Source organism: Hemitrygon akajei, chromosome 30, assembly GCF_048418815.1.
Source record: "Hemitrygon akajei chromosome 30, sHemAka1.3, whole genome shotgun sequence".
Taxonomy (NCBI): Eukaryota; Metazoa; Chordata; class Chondrichthyes; order Myliobatiformes; family Dasyatidae; genus Hemitrygon; species Hemitrygon akajei.
The window spans coordinates 9,781,157-9,802,975 of NC_133153.1; the positions used below are offsets into that span (position 1 = coordinate 9,781,157).

At 42.3% G+C, this 21,819-nt stretch overlaps 1 protein-coding gene across 3 annotated transcripts in view; it reads right to left on the bottom strand.

Annotated features, from left to right (window-relative positions):
- Positions 1-21,819, bottom strand: part of adamts17 (ADAM metallopeptidase with thrombospondin type 1 motif, 17) — a 429,617-nt gene that overhangs the window by 111,496 nt on the left and 296,302 nt on the right. For 2 of the 3 annotated variants that reach the window (XM_073032969.1, XM_073032968.1), the window contains 4 exons: positions 17,387-17,514; positions 12,127-12,247; positions 9,687-9,721; positions 9,519-9,582 (listed from right to left, as the gene is read on the bottom strand). In XM_073032969.1, the coding sequence (XP_072889070.1) occupies positions 9,519-9,582; positions 9,687-9,721; positions 12,127-12,247; positions 17,387-17,514 (348 nt within the window). The remainder of the gene's footprint in view (positions 1-9,518; positions 9,583-9,686; positions 9,722-12,126; positions 12,248-17,386; positions 17,515-21,819) is intronic. The other variant, XM_073032970.1, reaches the window with a different exon arrangement.

Sequence of the window (21,819 nt, forward strand, 5' to 3'; positions counted from 1 at the left end):
AAAGGCCGAGTTCACTCAACCTGTTTTCATAAGGCATGCTCCCCAATCCAGGCAACATCCTTGTAAATCTCCTCTGCACCCTTTCTATGACTTCCACATCCTTCCTGCAACCAGAATTGAGAACAGTACTCGAAGTGGGGTCTGACCAGGGTCCTATATAGCTGCAACATTACCTCTCGGCTCCTAAATTCAATTCCACAGTTGATGAAGGCCAATACACCGAATGCCTTCTTAACCACAGAGTCAACCTTCGCAGCTGCTTTGAGCGTCCTATGGACTTGGACCCCAAGATCCCTCTGCTCCTCCACACTGCCAAGAGTCTTACCATTAATGCTATATTCTACCATCATATTTGACCTACCAAAATGAACCACTTCACACTTATCAGAGTTAAACTCCATTGCTACTTCTCAGCCCAGTTTTGCATCCTATCAATGTCCCGCTGTAACCTCTGACAGCCCTCCACACTATCCACAACACCCCAAACCTTTGTGTCATTTGGGTTGTGGTTTTCCTAATAACTATCGGCATTGAGACTCTGGTTTTCAATTTCTCCACTTCCCAAATGCTTCTAAGCTTCTGTCTCATTATGATCCCTTCGTTTGGTTAATTATTTTTTAAGTTCGTAGGGACAGAGAGGGGAATCAGGGATCAGGTTAGCATTTATGGACAGGGCTGTGGAGGAGTTAAAGGGGTGCCCTACGCATTCCATGTTCAAAGTCCAGCGACATTGATGGGTGACGAGAGTCCAGGCCTCTGCTCTGCGCTCAAAGGCCAGCAACGTGGGCGGGTGACGAAGGACATCCTTGGATGTTGAGGACTGTCCCAGGATTGGATGTCTGTGCAAAGAGGAGGCATGAGGGCCAGTCAGTCGGCGAGCCCAGAGTTCAAGCCTGGAGTTCAGGATCCTGTCGTCAGCTAGTCTGGGAGTCTATACCGAAGACTGAAGCCGAAGATCAATCAGAAGTTGGGAAGTCAAAACTGATGGCTAACGCTCGGAGACTGGAGACTGGAGGCTTGGAGGCCTGTCCTGGAGTGGGAGGATGGGTGGAGGGGAAGGAAAGGAGCTTGCTGTTGTTTTGTCGACGTTTCGGGCCGAGACCCTTCGTCAGGTCTCAGCCCGAAACGTCGACAGTGCTTCTCCTTATAGATGCTGCCTGGCCTGCTATGTTCCACCAGCATTTTGTGTGTTGTTTGAATTTCCAGCATCTGCAGATTTCCTCATGTTTGCTGCTGTTTTGTTGCTTGTGCTTTGTGATGCTCTGCTGAACACTCTGGGCAAGCTACGTTTATGCTGGAATGTGTGGCAACTTTTGTGAGCTGCCCCTATCACATCCCTAGATACTGGTTCTTAATGCCAACAACACATTTCATTGTAATGCTTCCATGTACTTGTGATAAATAAATCTGAATCTGAATAACCTTCTACAGTGAAGGTCGAATCCCACACAACTCCTGTCTCAGCTTAAAGTGAGTAATAGCAACCTTTTTGTTTCTACGTACTTGTAGAAGCACACAGTCTGTTTTTATATTTAATTTTAACTTCACCTCTTTATTATTTTCCTTTAACCTATTTTCTCATAGCTCTCTGCTAGTTAATATACTCTCAATCCACAAGCCTGCTGATAAACTTTTCAATCTAATTAGCTTCTTATTTCCAAATAGCAGCTCATAGAATGACTCAGAGATGATTATTTTTGTAGTTCTGGGTACTACTTTACACTCTGGCTCTCTAACCTATTCAGCAAAACTCATCATGTATTGTTACTTTCTCTGGGCTGCACAATAACTGCAACACACACAAAATGCTGGAGGAACTCAGCAGGTTGGTCAGCATCTATGGAAATTAATAAACAGCTGACATTTCAGGCCAAGACTCTTCATCAGGATTTGAAAGGAAGGAGGCACACACCAGAATAAGGTAGGGGAGGTAACGGAGTACAAGATGTCAGGTGATGTGAGATCAGGACGTACAAAAAAGCTGAACTCAGCAGGTCGGGCAGCATCCATTGAAATGAGCAGTCAACGTTTTAGGCCGAGATCCTTCGTCAGGACTAAAGAGGGAGGGGGCAGGATGGGGGCAGAAGGGGAGAAGAATGTGAGATCAGGTGAGGGGTAAGGTGGATGGGAGAGAGGGGAAGGAGTACAATATGGCAGGTGTTAAGTGAGGGGGAAGGTGGGTGGGAGAGGGGGGGAAGGAGTACAAGATGGCAGGTGATAAGTGAGGGGTAAGGTGGGTGGGAGAGAGGGGAAGGAGTACAAGATGGCAGGTGTTAAGTGAGGGGGAAGGTGGGTGGGAGAGAGGGGAAGTACAAGATGGCAGGTGATAAGTGAGATCAGGTGAGGGTGAAGGTGGGTGGGAGAGAGGGGAAGGAGTACAAGATGACAGGTGATAAGTGAGATCAGGTGAGGGTGAAGGTGGGTGGGAGAGAGGGGAAGGAGTACAAGATGGCAGGTGATAAGTGAGATCAGGTGAGGGTGAAGGTGGGTGGGAGAGAGGGGAAGGAGTACAAGATGACAGGTGATAAGTGAGATCAGGTGAGGGGGAAGGTGGGTGGGAGAGAGGGGAAGGAGTACAAGATGGCAGGTGATAAGTGAGATCAGGTGAGGGGGAAGGTGGGTGGGAGAGAGGGGAAGGAGTCCAAGATGACAGGTGATAAGTGAGATCAGGTGAGGGGGAAGGTGGATGGGAGAGAGGGGAAGTACAAGATGGCAGGTGATAAGTGAGAGGGAGGGTGATGAAGTAAGAAGCTGGGCAGCGATAGGTGGAAGAGGTAAAGGGCTGAAGAGGAAAGAATCTAAATGGAAAGGATTGTAAACCATGGAAGAAAGGGAAGGAGAAAAGGAACTAGAGGGGGCTGATGGACGGGTGGGGAGAAGAGAAGAATAATCAGAATGGGGAATGGAAAAAGAGAGTAGGAGAGAGGGATTAAGAAATGATTGGAAATGAGAGAACTTGATCCTTCTTCTCTCCTTAGGTTCCTCTCCAGCCTGCTGGTGATGACCACACTGTACTCTTTTACCCTCTTCCTGCTAATTAGGCTCCTGCACCAATATGCTCTGGGTAGAATGCCCACCTTCCTTATTGACTCCATGTCCATACAGGGAGAAAACTGATCAAGGTAAAAGGCTGAAGTACTGTCTCACAACAGCTTGGGTTCCCATATCTCCCTGACTCGCAGTCTCTGACCAACCGCTATTGTTTCATAAAAAGGATGAGGTCACCAAGACCACTTGCTTCGATCTCCGCAACACTGACTCTATTGGCCCCTGACTTAGCCATTGTTAACTCTAGACTTCCATCCTGAAGCTGCCCTGGTCATTACCCAGCTGTTGTCCTCCTTCAACTTGTATTCAGCCTGTATTCAAAAGGAGTTTGCTTTGGGTCCTGTTCACCCATAACCCCAAGCTTGCTGAACTACACTCTCTCAACGTCCCTGACCATCTTGATTTTAAAATTCCCACCCTCACCTTTAAAGCCTTTCATGGCCTTGCCAATTCTTATCTCTGCACACTTCTCCAGTACAACCAGCTTCCAAGATCTTGACACATCTGCACCTCACTGATTTTACTCAAGGTTGTGCCAATTGACAAGCAATGCAGTTCCAGAATTTCCCTTCTGAACCACGTGGCTCCCTCTTTTCCTTTAAGGCAAAGCCTTAAAACCTGTCTTATGGCCAACTACTTGGACTTCCATCCTAATCCATTCTAGGTGACAGCATTCCTGTTAGGCGCCTGAGGTTGCTTAAACTACTGGATGCACTAATTAAATGAAAATTGTTGCTACTGTTGAATCTTCTCTACTCTCTTCGAGCAACTTGAATATCGCTTCCATAGGAATGTCCACAAAAGCCTATGGGTCTAAGTTGTACTTCATAAGCAACTAGCTTTGCTAGTGCCATGGATGAAAGACCCAAGGTGCTTTGCAAAGCTACAATCTGACAAGAGAGATGCTCAGACAAAAAATCCAGACTTGATCAAAGAGGTGATTTGTTACAGGGATCTCAATGGCCTAGAAAAGACATGGAATGGACACAGTGGGGATGCGTGGGAGAGACTAGGGCAAGAACACACAGCCTCAGAATAGAAGGATGACCCTTTAGAATAGAGATGAGGAGGAACTTTGTTAACTAGTGGTTGGTGAATCTGTGGAATTCATTGCCACAGGCAGCTATGGAGGCCAAGTCATTGGGTATATTTAAGATGGAGGTTGTTAGGTTCTTGATTAGTAAGGGCATCAAAAGTTAAATAGTGAAGGCAGAATATTGGGGTTGAGAGGGAAAACAAATCAGCCATAACTGAATGGCAAGCAGACTCAATGGACCAAATGGCCTAATTCTGCTCCTATGTCTTATGCTCTTAAGGAAGCCAGAAGAACAGAAAGTTTAAGGAAGTTCAGAGTTTGGGGCCTTGATGGATGAAGACCAATGGGAGCATTTCACATGAGGTCAGAGGGGAAGAAATGTCTTCTTTTTGACAAGGACTTGAGATGATCACCAGGACTGTCAGGAGCAATGTCATGAAGAGGCTGCAAGGAGAGAGTAACACATACAAAATGTTGGAGGAACTCAGCAGGCCAGGCAGCATCTACAGAAAAAAGTACAGTTGACATTTCAGGCTGAAACCCTTCAGCAGGAAGGAAATGCTGACTGCTCTTTTTTTCCACAGATGCCTGGCTTGCTGAGTTTCTCCAGCATTTTGTGTATGTGTTGCTCGGATTTCCAGCACCTGCAGATTTTCTCGTTTATTTTTGAAAGGAGAGAGGGACTGTTCATATTGGATGATCGTGAACTGATGGAAATGAGCAAGAAAATGTGTGAGATATGCAATGCACAGTGGGGTGTTCGAATAAGTGGATGCCTACAGTTGGAAGGGGGTGGGTGGTGATCCAGCAGATCGGTGAAAACTAGAATTAGTTCAGTCTGGTGAAGATAAAGTTTTAAATAACAATCTCAGCGGCAGATTGTGTGAGTCACAGAGCTGGAAATGGCTTGGTTTTCCGATGAGGAGCACAAGGGGCTGGAAGCTCATTACAAAGCAAATGGGAGGTTAAATATCAATTCCCAGCTTTGCATTCACTCTCCCAATATATATTGCAATAATTATTCCAGTGTCATATCATTACAAGATCTCATCAAGCATAATGTCATTCTCAGATTACCAGCAACCAGATATTCCTGATTACTTTTTTATTACATTATCTGACATTACAAGATACTTCTGATTACTTTTCTAAGGTTTCACTATTGTAGAGCTGTGACTTTGGCCAGCTCTGCTTCTACTGGGCTGTTCACAGAGCAACAGTGCATCCACAGTTTGTTATACAGATCAGAAACAGGCCCTTCAACCCCAATCTGTTTGGCCCACGTTCCTCCAAACCTTTCCGATCTTATCTGTCTCTACCACTCTCTCCGGTAGCTCACTCCATATACCCAGCACTTTCTATGACATAAATGTGCCCCTTAGATCTTCTGAACACTACCGCACTACTTTTTTAAATTCTATTTTTGCACTATTATTTAATTTAACTATTTAACATAAATATACTTAAAATAATTCAGTTTTTTCTGTTCTATCATTATGTATTGCATTATACTGCTGCCGCAAAGTTAACAAATTTTATGACATATGTCAGTGATATTAAACCTGATTCCAATTCTTTAAATCTCTCCCCACTCACCTTAAGCCTACAGCAACTAGTTTTAGACATCTTAACCCAGGGGAAAAAAAGACTGGGACCATATACTTTTCCTATCAGCCTCATGGCTATATAAACCTCGATAAGGTCACCCCTCACCCTCCTACATTCCAGGGAAAACAGTCCCAACCTATCCAGTCTCTACTTATAACTCAAGCCCTCCAAGTCCCGGAAATATCCTATTGAATTTTTTCTGCACCCCTTTTAGGCTTAATTACATCCTTCCTATATGATAATAACCAGAACTGCACACAATATTGCAAACTGACAACATTCTACACAGCTGAATATGATGTGCCTACTCTTGCACCCAGTACCCTGTCCAATGAAGACAAACATGTCATACACCTGTATTGACCTGGATCACCACTTTCACAGAGCTATGGACGTGTAGCCCTAAATCTCTGTTCTACAACATTCCTCAGGGTCCCATAACTTACGACACAAGTCCTGCGCAGGTCACAAAATATATCATGTAGCATTGGTTTGAATTACATTCCATCTGCCTTTTGTCTGTCCACTTTCCCAATTGGTTTTGATTTTGCTACATTTTTACACAACTTTCTTCACTGTCCAACACATCACCAATTCTGTTGTAATCCACAAACTTACTAATAATGCCACATATATTTCTCATCCAAACTGTTTATATGACAAACGACAGTGGATACAGGACATCATTGGTCACAGAGCTCCAATCTGAAAAACAACCCTCTTCCTCTTACCACCAAACAGATTTTATAACCAGCTGTCTAGCTCACCCTGGATCCCATGTGATCTCATTTTCTGGACAAGTCTACCTTGTGACATCTTGTCTAAACCCTGCAAAAAAAAACCACGTTAACAACGTCTACTACCCAGCTCCCATCAATGAGCTTGACCACCTCTTCAAAAAACTCAATTAAGGTTGTGAGACACAATCTCCCAGACACAAAACCACACCGACGAACTCCAATCACTCCCTGCCTTTCCAGATGCAGATAGATCCTGACTCCAGCAGCTTATTCAGCATTGATGTCAGGCTCAGTGACTGATAAGTTTCCTGGTTTGACCTTGTCGCCGTTCTTAAATAAAGGCACAACAATTGAGAGCACAGATTTAAGGTGAGGGGGAACGATTAAAGGGGACTTGAGTGGCAAGTTGTTTTTCTTGTATATAGAGAGTGGTAGGACTAAGTTGTCAGAAGAAGTGGTAGAGAATGTTTAAAAGGCATTCAAAAAGGTACATGGACAGGCAAGGTTTAGAGAATTATGGGCAATGCACAAGCAAATGGGATTAGCTTAGGTGGGCATTTTAGTTCTGTGGTAAACTATGCATACCTGTCTGGACACGCCCCTCTGCTGACTGCTCCTGTGGCTCCTCCCACAGACCCCTGTATAAAGGCGATTGGAGGCACTGCTCCCCCCTCAGTCTCCGAGATGCTGTGCTTCATTTTGCTGCTAATAAAAGCCTATCGCTCGCCTCCAGTCTCCGAGAGTCATTGATGGTGCATCAGGTTTGCATGTTGGAGTTTGACTGAAGGCCTGCTTCCATTCTCTATAACTCTATGACTCTAATTAGCCATCTGTCAATAGCTGTTAGCCATTAGCCATCTGTCCTGTAAGTAAGCCACTTGAGAACAGGTCTCTTCAAAACCTTGAATTCATCAAAGAGCTTTTTGTTGTCATAGTAAAGGAAATAGGTGTTCATAGTGCGGAATTCATTCAAAGGCTGCACTCACAATTTACTTCCTCCTCAGTAATTTGATTTTGAGTCAAGCTGTTTGCATTTGAAAAGTCAGAAAACAATACACCAGGGAATTGCATTTTTAAAACAATTTCAATACCCTTGGTTGGTCTGAGAATAATCAAAATATCAAACATGCAGTGAACAGATTGCATGGTGATATTAAACCTTGAATCCAGCCTTTGGTTTTCCATCAACTTCAGAACAGGCAACAGAGTGAACCAAACAATAGTTTAATACCAGCAGTGGCCAAACATAACACAACCCTCATGGTCATCTGTCCCTCATTTAATAAGACAGGTACTCCACTGATGCAGTTACTCCAAAAGCCTTGAAAAAGCTGTAAAAATGGCTGAAAATTCAGCATTTCAGCTGTGAATGCTCTTACAGCCCATCTGCTGACATTAATTTTGTCAGATATCATCATCAGACCAACCTAAGCACAACTCACATTCCAGCTTTTAAGTCAGTTAAAATAGGAATTTGTTTTTTTAATGGTGTTGGAGATCGCTGGCACCGAGTGAGAATAATTATTTGGGAGGAACTGACTCCTGAAAAGAGAACATTTAACATCAAACACAATTGCTCATAATCAGAAATGAAACAGATTCTCCTTTATGGAGGAAGTCAAATGAGAAGGGAGCCCAGTGGAACTACATTAATTTCTGGGCTGAGAGGACTAGCCTGTGCAAAACAAAAAGCGAACAAAAATTGTGAAGAACAAAGAGATGAGCTAATTAAAACTTACAAAATTCTAATTTGGCCGCTGAAGGGGTGCTTCCTTTGGTTGAACTCAACAACCCTCAGAGATAGTGAATCACTACAGCTTTCTGATTTAGAAGGTGCGGAATGCTCAGTAGCAGTGTGCATTTGATGCCAAAATTTACGTGGAATCAAGGAGCATTGAGATGTGCTGAATACAGAGAGAGGTGGGGCTGAAGAAGATCAGCCATGACATTCTTGAATTGTAGGACAGGTGTGTCATTTATCTATTAAGCAATATTGTGCAGAGTAAGCCCTTCCCACTCTTTGAGACGCGCCGCCCCAGCAACCCCGCAGTCCCAATGACAGGACAATTTACAATGCCCAATTAACCTATCTGGTACATCTTTGGACTGTGGGAGGAAAGCGCAGCACCTGGGGAATATCTATGCATTCCACAGGGAGGACGTATAGAGACTCCTTACAGAACGGCTCCAGAACACGTAGAGTTATGCTAACCGCTACATTAATGTGGCATATCATGACATAGAATCCCTATTCCTCTTCCTGCTTTTTAATTTTGAATTTTGTTGATAAGTTTGCTGAATTACAGTGAGTGGGCCCAGTGCACACTTATTCAATGTTAATATAGATTGTCAGTTAAAGCCATTTTAATAGTTGTGGTAATTTGATGGAGTGGTTTAAAGATTTATTTCATTGGCAGGTAAGCAGATAAAGCAGTCTGTGGAACATCAATTACTGTTTCCAAGGAATTATAACAAGTGAGCTAATATGATGCCTCTGTCTTACTACATCTGGCTCCAGCCACTTGTTCATTATATCTCCATCCATCTTAATGTTTCATTAAGTTAAAGTCACTTGTGATTTGAGCAGGATGTCACATTCTGAATCAATTTTAAAACAATTTTCATTGACTATGTTTCCGCAAGGAACACATTTGTTACAGACTCAAACAGGAATGGTGATCTAGATTTTAAATGTTATATAATGATCCTGCCTTTTGCCACGCCATATACTCAATAAATCCCTTTTAAAGTGCTTTCTTCAGCAGGAAGGTCAGGAGGTGACCTTCCTGTGTTCTGGTTCTGAGGTAACTGATGAGCTATTTGAGGAAACCACAGATTCTGCCACATTTGGGCAGCGGGCACCTGGTAGATGAACTTTTATTGTCAGGCGGCAGGGTTCTGCAATGAGAGCAAGTTGTTCTGCAGAAGTTTAGTGTAAACCAGCTTGTCCTATCTGGTTCAGTGGAATAAAGGCAATTAATCAATTTCTCATTTATTGTCTGGATAAATCCTACTCCAGCAATGCAGCAATATAGCAAGAAACATTGAGAAAAGAGTTAGCACAATCACAACGCCTTGCTTGATACCTCTCCACACTGAGGTGGGTCCTGCTGCAGACTCCTGGGTTAAGATCATGGCTTCTCGGCCATCCTGTAGTAGGTGAATGATAAAATCAGATTCCAACCATCAGGATTGATGAAAAGCCTCAGCTTGAAACAGCAACAGTTCATTCATTTCCTTAGATGCTGCCTGACCTGCTGAGTTGCTCCAGTATTCTGTGTGTGTTGCTCTGCATACAGAAGTAATTTTCAGATTGGCTGCTTATCACAAGTGTAGTTTCATTAACTCAGCAATTGTCCTACAACTTTTTACATTATATGAATGACAAATGAGTATACTGACCGTAACTTCACTAATGATATTGATATAAATATATATATATACAGAGAGAGAGAGAGAGAGAGTGTGTATATGTGTGTGTTATGGAGGAAATCAACAATGAGGAGGCTGTAATAAGTTTACACAACAATGTAAGTGAGTGGGCTAGAAAATATGAAACAAGGAGTGATGTGTCATTATCTACTTTGACAGGAGAATAGATTACAGGAAGACTTATTCTGTTGAAAATTAATTTCCCCTGGGTGATAAGTGATAACAACGTGGGTGCACTCATACCCAATCTGATTTCCACATCAGATGCCCATGGGGGAAATGTCACTCTCCATGTAACATTCCTTTCACTGTGTGGAAATGTGGACCATGGTGTCCTCAGAAAGTTTTTTGTTGGTCAATCAGTGATTAACCTGATTTTCTCCATGCAGTGCCTGTCAACTAAATCACTAACTTACCTTCACTGCTTGGCTGTGCACTTAGCAATGACGTACCATCTATCCTTGCCCACAACTCCCATCATTACTGGTATATCCTCTCCTCACCAACTCCTGACCATCCATCATTGCTGCCACATCATGTCTATAACTCTTCCATCATCAAGTCCCAACCGTGCTACAGCATCCCCTCCCCAACCTTCTGTGCTGATTTATCTCCTCCACATGCCTGCCCTCCTTGACCATCCATACAGTATCTATTATATCTCTCTGATCCACAAACCCTCAACCTCACATTAGTTATTAGACCTCAGGCCTTCCCTCACCCTGGTCTTCTGGCTGCCTGTCAACAGAAAAACATCCACCCAGCAGAGCATTGGGTCCCATTTTCTTCCACAAAAGTATTCAACTAGAATTTGTATTCATGGACTGAAAGGGTGGTTGATATCCTGTTCCTGCAGCCATTGGGAGAATTCCTCACATTTCATTTTCAAAGGTGAAAATACCTTAGAAAATACAATCAGTCTCTATTTCCTAACTTGCATGTTGTAAGCATGTGCTAGAACATACATAAAATAGCACAGCTCACAGATCTATGCTGAATGCAATGCCAAATTAAGCTAAATCTCTTCTGCATGCATAATCCATATCCCTCCATTCTTTGCATACTAATGTGTCTATTTAATAGCCTTTTGTGTGCTTCCACCACTACCTCTGGCAGGCAACTATCACTCACAATGTTAAAAAGAACTTTTCTCACACAGCTCCCTCACACTTTCCCCTTCTTGCTTTAAATGCATATCCTTTAATATTGGACATTTCTACCCTGGGGAAAAGATTCTGATTATCCACCTCTCATATTTTTGAAAATTCTATCAGATGTGACAGTCCAGAGAAAACAATACAAGCTTGTCAAACTTCCTCTTATGGCTCATACTCTCTAATTGTTGTTTCAGAGTACCTGCTCTTTTCATAATGCTGAATAATTGAGATGCTTCACTGTTCAATCTTCATTAGTATTGGGAGAATCGTGATTTACTTTATTTAAAAGTTTTTTAAAAACTGCAGGGCAACGGCCAAAGAGCAGGAGGGTGGGATTGATTGAACGGTTTCTTCAAAGAGCCATTTACAGTCAACTGGAATTCAGTACCACTTACCACAGCTTTAGAAAATATAAGTTCCAAAAATGAATGGGTAGGATAGCTGGTGACACAAATAAGAATATAAGAAATAAAAGCAGGAGTAGGCCATCTGGACTGTCGAGACTGCTCCGCCATTCAGTAAAGTCATGGCTGATCTGGAGGTGCATTGGAGATTTCTAAGGATGCTGGCTGGACTGTTGAACGTGGCTAAATGAACTATTCTCTTTGGAATGAAGGAGGATAGGAGGTAATTTGATTGAGGTATATAGGATATTGAGAGACATAGATACAGTGGACAGTCAGTTCCTTTCTCCCCCAGGATGGCAATGGCTAACAGCAAAGGACATCCTTTTAAGGTCATTAGAAGAAAGTCTAGAAGATATGTCAGAGGTAGTGTTTTTTTACACAGAGAATGGTAAGAGTGAAATGCAGTGCCGGGGTGGTGGGCAGTGACATTAGCATTCTAATAGAATGTCAAACTTTAATATGAGCTGCATTGTAGTACTGAATTTGATTTTCACCAGACACGACCCAAAGACTAGTTTTGTGATTTGCCAAGAAAATAATTCCCAAATGGTCCTGTAGTGCTAACCAATCAAATGCTCGATGTTTCTGATTGTTTATTTCACTGCAGTATGTGGACTTTAGAAATGGAGAACACTGAAGCCATCTTGCCAGGGAGAAGACAGAAACCCAATGAGAGAAACCGCTGATATTGTGCTCACCCATTCCTTGGCTTTGATTGAAATCCCCTTTAATGATCTTGCAGGACTTATCATCACCATTACACACCCCACAACGATCCTCTTTTGCTGCAGATCCAATGATTCCATCACAGCCGATCTTCTGTTAACAACAAACAGGTGCCTCTGTTATTGCTTCTTTCATGAAACTCCGCAAAATTAAATTACAGGTCACCCCCCGGTGCTGGATCTGGATAGTGTGGGTTTTATCATGTGTAATTATATGGCAACACGTGACCTGAGACCAGCGCTACTCCTAGCAGAGCTGCTAGTTCACTCAACAGAATGTTGCCAGGTATTAAAGATTCAGAAGGATTTTGGTCTGTTAGACATAGCATTAGCTATTATTACTCAAATACATCAAGCCCCCTATCAGTTTTACACAATTGACACAATAAGCCAAAGAAAAAAAAGCCTTCTGGATGAGCTGTTTTTATTATGTGGCAGTCTCAATTAAATGCATAAACGTGATCAGAAAATAATCAGACTGTAGAGCTGAATGTAAAAACGTCCAATCACAGCAAAGGGTAAAAATGACACACTGCATCAGCGACAGAGACGTCATCAGCGCTAAATAGAGGATCATTCAGCTCTCTCAGTTATCTTTGAACCCCAGTTATCAAACTTTTATCCTATCTAAACATTTAATTCTTTAAAAAAACAACCACACATAAAGTTATTTGAAAGAGTTGTAAACATAGCCTACAGCATTTCGAGTCTTCTAATTCTGTTCAATTGGTTCCAGAAAGTACATAAATGTCTAATGTTTTGAGCCAAACACATTATCATCCATTAGTCTCTGGTTTAAATTCCACTGGGACTGAGCTCTGTATTGAATTGCATTTCCACAGGATCCTTCATTACTGCTGGGGCAAGGTAAACACTGCAGTTTTTATTTTAATGAAGCTCTGACACACTGGTCTTTGTATAAAGCAGAACCACTGTTTAAAGATGTATTGTCCTTCTCTGCTTTTGAAAACCATAAAGATCACACTTGATATAAAATACAATAATGACCTTTCAACATATGTTTTATTGCTGGTGGAGGATAGAATTGTACTTGAGCATGCGTTTAATTCATAAAATGTCTGTAAAGTCCCCACACATGCTTTTTAAAACAATTGCCAATGCTCTTGTGATAATTGCTTCTGCTCTCAACAATTGATGTTAAGCTCAGTAATTCATCAGTGAGACTCTTACTCTGAGTGTTCAACACTGTGGTTCTATTCAGAGAGCAGTCTGTTATGATAACATGTTTTCCTTTCAAGCACAAACAGCTCAGTGGGAATGGTTAGGATGCTTTTGACAGATATTTTCAACAATACTTTCATTTATTTTTAATTTCCCTCTTTGCTTCATGTTATTGAGAAACGTATTTGAGAACTTGTTGAGTGCCAGCACCGCACACTCTTCAGAGATGAGTGGAGCTCCAAGACAAAGCTCTATTTTCAGAACAATTTCTCTTGTAATGGACTGATATGTCCCTTACTTCGCACACCACATGCCCTTTGACCTCTCAAAGCAATACAGCCCAATTGTAGCATCTGTTGTGCTTGAAAACCCTGCCTCCCAAAAATGGGGTTTAATTTGTGAAGGATCCTAATATCCATGCATCATCAGTGGTTTAGTGGAGCACATGGACACCAGCTCTAAGCAGAGTCTGACACGGGCACAGAGAGAGAATGTGGGACATACTGACCGAGGGAGAGTGGGAACAGCTGGAGTGGGAATATTACACCACAGTTTAGCTATCCTGTCTGTGTCCTCTCAGAAAGAACTAATTTTTTTTATTCCTCTTCAACCCTTCAAACAATTCCCTCATTTTGATAATCCTCCACTTCTTTTTCAAAACAGCCAGCAAGCCACTACTTCAAGGATCAATATGAGAGCTCAGTAGTCAATATAAACACTCCACAGGTGCGAATTCGCCTGTGTGATTAGATCAATACATCCCTCTACCTAGAGTCAATAGAGTTCTCTCTGCCTTTCACACCTATACTGGCTCTGGACAGTGTACTATTTCCCACATCCTCTTCTGAAATATTCTTTTCAAAGAATATTTGAAAGCCAGTCTGAATTCTGCATGGAGAATCCTTCTGAGGTGAAAGAGTCTGTGTAAAGATGGGATTCCTGAGGCCCTCTGTTGGTCGGAGTCGACGATGGATGTTGTATCATGGCTGTCTAAGTTGCGGTACGATATGGAGAGCAAGGCGCCCAAGCTGTTGATGCCCATACAGTCGGCTGCCTTCTTCACACAGCTGATGAATCCAGGGAACAATATAGTTTGACACCACCGGGATTGCATGAGTTGTCAGTCAGCTTTGAACTGAACGTATGACTGCCTTAAGGACTCCAGCTCCAGATTTTTCCCTCCGGGTTTACTCCAGAAACCTTCCCCATGAATGGGTATAGTCATAAGGCAGCAGAGGTTTGAGATCAGAGTTTTCCTTCTAGATGAGCTGCCAACCATGTCTGACGAGCCCCATCTACCCGGACAAGATGAGACTAGTCTGGAGCAAATTCCTGTAGTATGGAATAAGTACTGGAAGAACAGCTGGCACCAGTCTCTACTGAAGCAGAGTCAGTACCATTGTTTTGCAGCCAACACTCAGGTATCATTGCAAGACATCAAGGTTAGAGAAAGCAAACTGGACCTCTTGCTTCTGGAAGCATCCACACTCCTTAGATTAAATGCTAAGGAGTTGTTATGTGGTCAGGAACAAGAAGGGTGCATTAGGGTGAGTCAGGTGCAGGGATCCTAGAACCAGGACTCCAGGCTTCTCCAATATATCTGAGGTTCTTGTGATCCCTGTAGATGTCTCAGCTCAGCATGAGCGATGAGACAACTGACAAGAAGGTTGCTTATAGAAATGGAGATCTGTTAGACAGTGATTTATCAAAGGGATCAGTTCTGGTTGTCAATTACACTAACAATTTAGAAGTAGATGTAAGAGTTATGATTAGAAGATTACATGAAAATTGGTGAGTGTTGATAGTGAGAAGGACAGTTTTAGGCTAGGGAATGATATTTATCATTGAGTGGAATACTGGCAGATGGAATTTGTTTTTCTTTAAAAATTTATGTGTGACGTGACTGATCCTGTGGAGATTTAATAAGGGTAGAACATACAGAATGAATGGAGAACTTGAGGAGAAACAAGGAGCAAAGGGATCTTGGTGTATCCGTCTAAACATTCCTGAAAGTGACAGGTCATGTAGTAAGGCTGTCGAAGAAGGCCTATTGGATGTTTGTTTCATTAGCTGGGCTATAAGATATAAGAGCAGAGAGGTCTTTATACAACTTTATAAAACATTGGCTAGGCCACAACTGGAATACCGTGAATAGTTCCAATGGTCAACACTGTTTGAATGCACTGGAGAGGAAGCAGAGGGGATTAACCTGGAGAGGCTGTGAAGGGGGCTAACCTGGAAAAGGTGTGGAGGAGATTAACCTGAAGAAATTGCAGAGTAGATTAAGCAGAAGGGGGGGGGGGGCAGAGGAAACTAAACTGGAGAGTGTGTGGAGAAGGCTAACCTGAAGAGGAGATGAACTAGAATGTTCCCTAACTGGGATGGACCATTTCAATGATGAAGAGAGAATGGACAGGCTGTTCTTTTTCTCTTCTTCCCCTGTCCCCCCACCCTTGAATTGGAAGAGGCTCAAGGGTGACCTGATTCAGGCATACAAAATTATTAGAGGCATAGATAGATAGAGCAGGTGGTTTAAAAAAAATTACCCCATGGCTGAGATGACTAAAACCAAAAGTTTAAGCTGAGGAATAGGAGGTTTAGACTGGATCTGAGGAGGATTGATTTCATCCCGAGGATAGGTAGAATAGGAGCGCTGTGAAGACAGTTACTTTCTTAACATTCAAAAAACATCTGGATGAGCATTTAAAGGCATCAGAGGCTATGGGTCAATTTCTAGGAAATGGGATTAGTGTACACAGGTAATTGATGGTCAGCATAGACATGGTTGCCCGAAGGGCCTGTGTCTCTGCTGTATGACTTTATCCTTATCTGTAGGAAAAACATAAAGCTGATATTATACTTAGAGGTCAGATTGGGAAATGTTGATGTCACAAGATGACCTTATGCACTGGTCACTGAAGCCAAACATGCAGGTGAAAGAAGCAGGTTAAAAAAAAGTTAAAGAAGCAAAAGCTGTGCTCATCTTCACAGCAAGGATTTTAGGACAGAAGTTAGGAAATCTTTCTACAATTATGCAGAGCCTTTTTGATACACTTTAAAAATTGTGCGCAGTTTTATCTCCTTGGCCAAGAAATGAGATACTTTCCATAAAGGGAGTACAGCATGGTTCACTAAATTGTTTCCTGGGATCATTCTATGAGGAGACATTAACTATTCTCGGTTTGCATTCATTGGAAAAACCAGAGGGACTTTGTACCATGCTCTAACACAGCTAGATTGACTGGATGAAGGAAAGATATTTCTCCTTCCCATTATGTCTAGGACGAGGGATCATGGAATCAGGAAATGGGGCAAGACATTAAGGATTGCGATCACAAACCTATTTATAGTTATTGGTAGTAAAACTGGATTCAAATCATGTTGGGAGAATATTCTAATGACAGGCTTGTGAAGTGCAGCATCACCTGATGAATCTGCACACAGGCCATAAGAAGAAACCAATGGCTGTAGTCATAGAGTTCTAGACCAACAGAGCACGGATACAGGCCTTTGGCCCAACCAGTCCGTACTGACCACAGCACCCACCCAGCTAGTCCCAATTTCCTGTGTTCAGTCCATATCTCTCTGTCCCGCCCCTCCATGTTCCTATCCAAGCACTCCTCAGTCACACAGCTCTGCAGTGCTTTCCCCACAATAAGTGTGAACAATTTCCCACTGTTTACCCCATTAAAGCTACCGTAACTCATTGGTGTTCAGAGTGTGGTCTCAGTTGGAACCAACGCTCACTGGCACATTCCTGGATGTATCAGTGAGAAGAGAAGAATAGCAATGAAATGCTCTCCATGATGACGCTTAACTTTATGAGGGATAAGCGCACCATATAGGTTGATATTAACCTGTTTATACAAAATTCATTTTCTGTTTTTTTCTCTGAGAAGTAAAAAATTTCACTAAAACCTTTATTACATTATCAGATGGAACAACACAATGTGTGTATATTATCCTGCAAACTAGCATCATCAGATTAATTATTCTGTTGTTTTAAGAACACCCAAATTTTAAAGCAATTCACTTCAATGTAGGCTCTCACCTTGCACTTGCCATTCACACAGAGGTCAGTCTCATAGGGCCCACAAGGAGTGCCATCCAGAACTCTGTCAGCAATCAGAACGGGGGACTCCTTCCCAAAGGGGGAGCAAAACAAAGCACAAGGCATGTCTGAAAAAGGAAAATGTTCTTCTCAGCACAGTCAGACCACATTAAGTTAATAACCCCGTGCAATATAAATCTAGTTTCCCGCAGTTACAAGGAAAAGCAATGTTAAGATAAGTGACTGAATTTTAAAAAAATTAATATTTAATTTTATTTAATTATAATGCAGTCACTTATTAAATATTTTAGTATTTAATAAGTGAATGCAACAGACCTTTAAATTATTCGTGGTCTGAATAAATTATCCTCGCTCTACTTCTTGTTGATGTACCAATTATACTTTTTCTCCATGAGCCAAAAGCTTTTGGGTATAGACCATGTTGTGGTGAGTTCACTAGCTGGGAATGGTGTATCATCAGATGTGCCTACCCCTGGGTCAAATGTTCAGGCCTGCTTTGTACTGCTCACATTGAGAGCCCAGGTCTGCATGAATCTGACCTGCTTAAATTTCTGATATACTATATCTCAACAGTTGTCAAAGATGTCTAACCAAACTGTAACAATGTTTATTTGACAGTGTTATGTTTGTCACAATGGCTTTATTAGAAAGCATGTGCCAATCTGACAATACACATTTATGTTTATATTTTTAAAGGTTGCTGTTTAAACTTAAATGCAATATGAAATTCTTTGCAAAGCAATCTGCAATGGTCACTCGATGCACCTCGACCAATAGCAGAAATGGAAAGCTAACTTTTAAAGGTTGCACCCTTAACACAAAGATTCTCCCTCCAGGACTAAGTTGAGGTGAAGTTCAAGTTTATTGTCATCTGACTGTACATATATACAACCAAACGAAACAACGCATCTCCAGACCATGTGTGAACATATATCACACACAGCACATAAACCAAAATATTACTTTAAATAAGTTAATAAAATATAAATCAAAATGCATGTAGTAAAGCACAGCAGAGGTCAACAGTAAACAACTCGCTGTCCTAGTGATGAGACCTCAGGGTGGCAGGGTGTCCATTAGTCTCACAACCTGAGAAAAGAAGCTGCTGCCCAGTCTGGCAGCTCTACTCCTGGTGCTTCTGTACCTCCTTCCTGATGGCAGTGGATCAGAGATATCATGGGACCCTCAACAATGCTTTGGACCCTTCGTCTGCAACACTCCCAATAAATGTCACAAACAAGGGAGAGGGAGACCCCAGTGATTCTCTTACTGTCTTCTGTAGGGTCTTGTAGTCCGATGCCTTGCGGCGTCCATACCACAAAACGATGCAGACAGATAGGACTCTTGATGGTGCACCTGCAGAAAGTTGCTAGAATGGGGGTGGGGAGTCTTGCATGCCTTAAACTCAGAAAGTATAGATAATGCCATGCTTTCTTGACTAGTGAGGAGGTGTCGTGGGTCTACAGTAGATTGTTCATTGCGGGCACACCAAGAAATTTGGTGCTCTTCACTTTGTCCACGGTAAAGTCACTGATGTGCAATGGAGAGTGATTGGCCTGCGCCTTCCTGAAGTCTACAATCATCTCTTCCATCTTGTCCAAGTTGAGACTCAGGTTGTTGTTCTCACACTGTTTGATAATCCTCTCTACCTCCCCTCTGTATGTTGACTCATCAGTGGTGCTGATGAGGCCAACTACTGTAGTATCTGTAGTTGATGCAGTTTGTGCTGAATCTGATGGTGCAGTCATGGGTGTGAATTGCAACAGACTGAGCACACAATCCTGGTGGGCACCAGTGCCCAGTGTAAGGGAGCTTGAGATGTTGCTGCCAACTTGGACTGACTGACTGGGGTCTCTCTGTCAAGATTCAGTTACAGAGAGCGGTATTGAGTCCCACTGAAGACAGTTCACCCCCCCAGTCTCTGAGCAATGATTGTGTTAAATGCAAAGCTGAAGTCAATGAACATCCTGGTGTACAAGGCATCATTTTTGAGGTAGAATAGGACGGAGTGGAGGCCCGAAGCTATGACATCTTGAAAGAATTCCAACAGATTTGGCAGACAAAACCACGCTGACTACAGTACTTTAATTAGTGAGATCTCAGTGATTAAAGTGCTGAGGAAGATTGAAATCGTTGAAGCAAGTGGGTGTTTCTCTCTCTCTCTCTCTCTGTCTCTCTCTCTCTCTTCTCTTCTCCCCCCCCCCCCCCCTCCAAAGGAAGGTCCCAGTATTCGATGGTCTCTCTGTCTCTCACTGCTCCCAAAGGAAGGTCCCGGTATATATTTTTCTTTCTTTCTTTTTTTTTACATCTCTCTCTCTCTCACTCACTCACTGCTCCCAAAGTAAGGTCCTGGTATTCGAATGATCTCTCTGTCTCTCCCCCTTGACGCTGGCAAAAGATGGTGCTGGAGTTATGGGTTTTGTGCAAGGTTTAATCAATAGGGTATGTGGACTGGACTCTGTAGTTCACATTATAATGTGTTTCTGGTTTCTAGTTACTCCTTGTTTTGTTGTTATGTTGAGCAATTTTGAATTGGGTGGCCTGCAGATAACAAACTGATCTGAACTGAACATGGCTGGACTCTTTCAATTTTGTATTTTATATCCTGTGTTTTTCCCCTGTTATTTGCATGGCGTGGAGAGGGGGGGTGTTTGATGTTTATTCCTTGAATGGGTTCCATGCTTTTCTTTATTTTGCGGAAATCTGTGGGGAACATGAACCTCAGGGTTGCAAACTGCATACTTTGCTGATAAATGTACTTTGAATCCCACTTATTATCCTCCCCACACTCTAATCAACTCTCTTCGCACTCCCAGATTCCATCACTCAATTACATGCTAGGGGCAATTTAGTCATGAATTAACCTATAAACCCACACATCATTAGGATGTGGGAGGGAACGTTCATGCCATTTTGACTCCACGGTAATCAGCCTTGTCTATATACTTCTTGCTGCCTCAGTAAAGCAACCAGTACAAGAGGTGGCTGAAGGTGCCACGCATGAGGCTGCTTAACAAGAATTACAAGAAAGATACCAGCACGGATAGAAGACTTGCTCATTGGCAGGAGACAAAGAGTGGGATTAATTCTCAGATGCCTGTGTTGGGATCGATTCTTTTTACATTATATGTCAATGACTTGGATGATGGAATTGATGGCTTTGTTGCAAAGCTTGCGAATGATACAGTAAAAAGGTGGAGGAGTAGGTAGTTTTAAGGAAGTAGAGAGGCTACAGAAGGAATTAGCCAGATTGGGAGAATGGGCAAAGAAGTGGCAGATGGAATACAGTGTCAGGAAGTGTACGGTCAAGCACTTTGGTAGAAAAACTGAAAGGGTAGACTATTTTCTAAATGGAGAGAAAATTCAAAAATCTGAGGTGCAAAGGAAATTGGGAGTCCTTGTGCAGGATCCCTTAAAGGCTAATTTGTAGGTTGAGTCTGTGATGAGGAAGGCAAATGCAATGTTAGCATTCATTTCCAGAAGACTAGAATATAAAAGCAAGGATGTAATGTTGAGGCTTTATAAAGCACTGGTGAGGCTTCACTTAGAGGATTGTGAACAGTTTTGGGCTGCTTATCTTAGAAAGGATGTTCTGAAACTAGAGAAGGTTCAAATGGGATTCACAAAAATGATTCCAGGATTGAAAGGCTTGTCATATGAAGAGCATTTGATGGCTCTGGGCCTGAATGAGGGGTGACCTAATTGAAACTTAACAAAGTGAAAGGTCTTGATAGAATGGATGTGAAGAGAATGTTTCCTATGGTGGGAGAATCTAGAACCAGAGGGGAAAGCCTCAGAATAGAGGGGTGTCCTTTAGAACAAAGATGAGGAGGAATTTCTTTAACCAGAGAGTGTTGAATCTATGGGATTTGTTGCCATAGGCAGCTATGGAGGCTAAGTCTTTATGAATATTTAAGGCAGAGACTGATAGATTCTTGATTGGACAAGACATGAAGGGATACAGGGAGATGGCAGGAGATTAGAGCTGAAAGGAAAATGGATCAGTCATGATGAAATGGTGGAGCTGACTTTGGCCAAATCGCTTAATCCTGCTCCTCTATCTTACGGTTTCATAATCACAGACCCCACCCATCCTGGATATTTTCACTTCATCCGTCTCCCATAGGGTAAAAGGTACAAAAGCCAGAAAGCATGTACCACCAAGCTCAAGAACAGCTTCTACCCCGCTGTTATAAAACTATTGAATGCTTCCTTAGTATGATAAAATGGACTCTTGTCCACAAAATCTATTTCATTTTGGCCTTGCACCATTGTCTACATGCACAGCACATTCTCTGTAACTTTATTCTGCATTGTTATTGTTTTGCCCTGTACTAACACAATCCACTGTGTAATGATTTAGTCTGTATGAACAGTATCGATGGACAAGCTTTTCACTGCACCTCAGTACA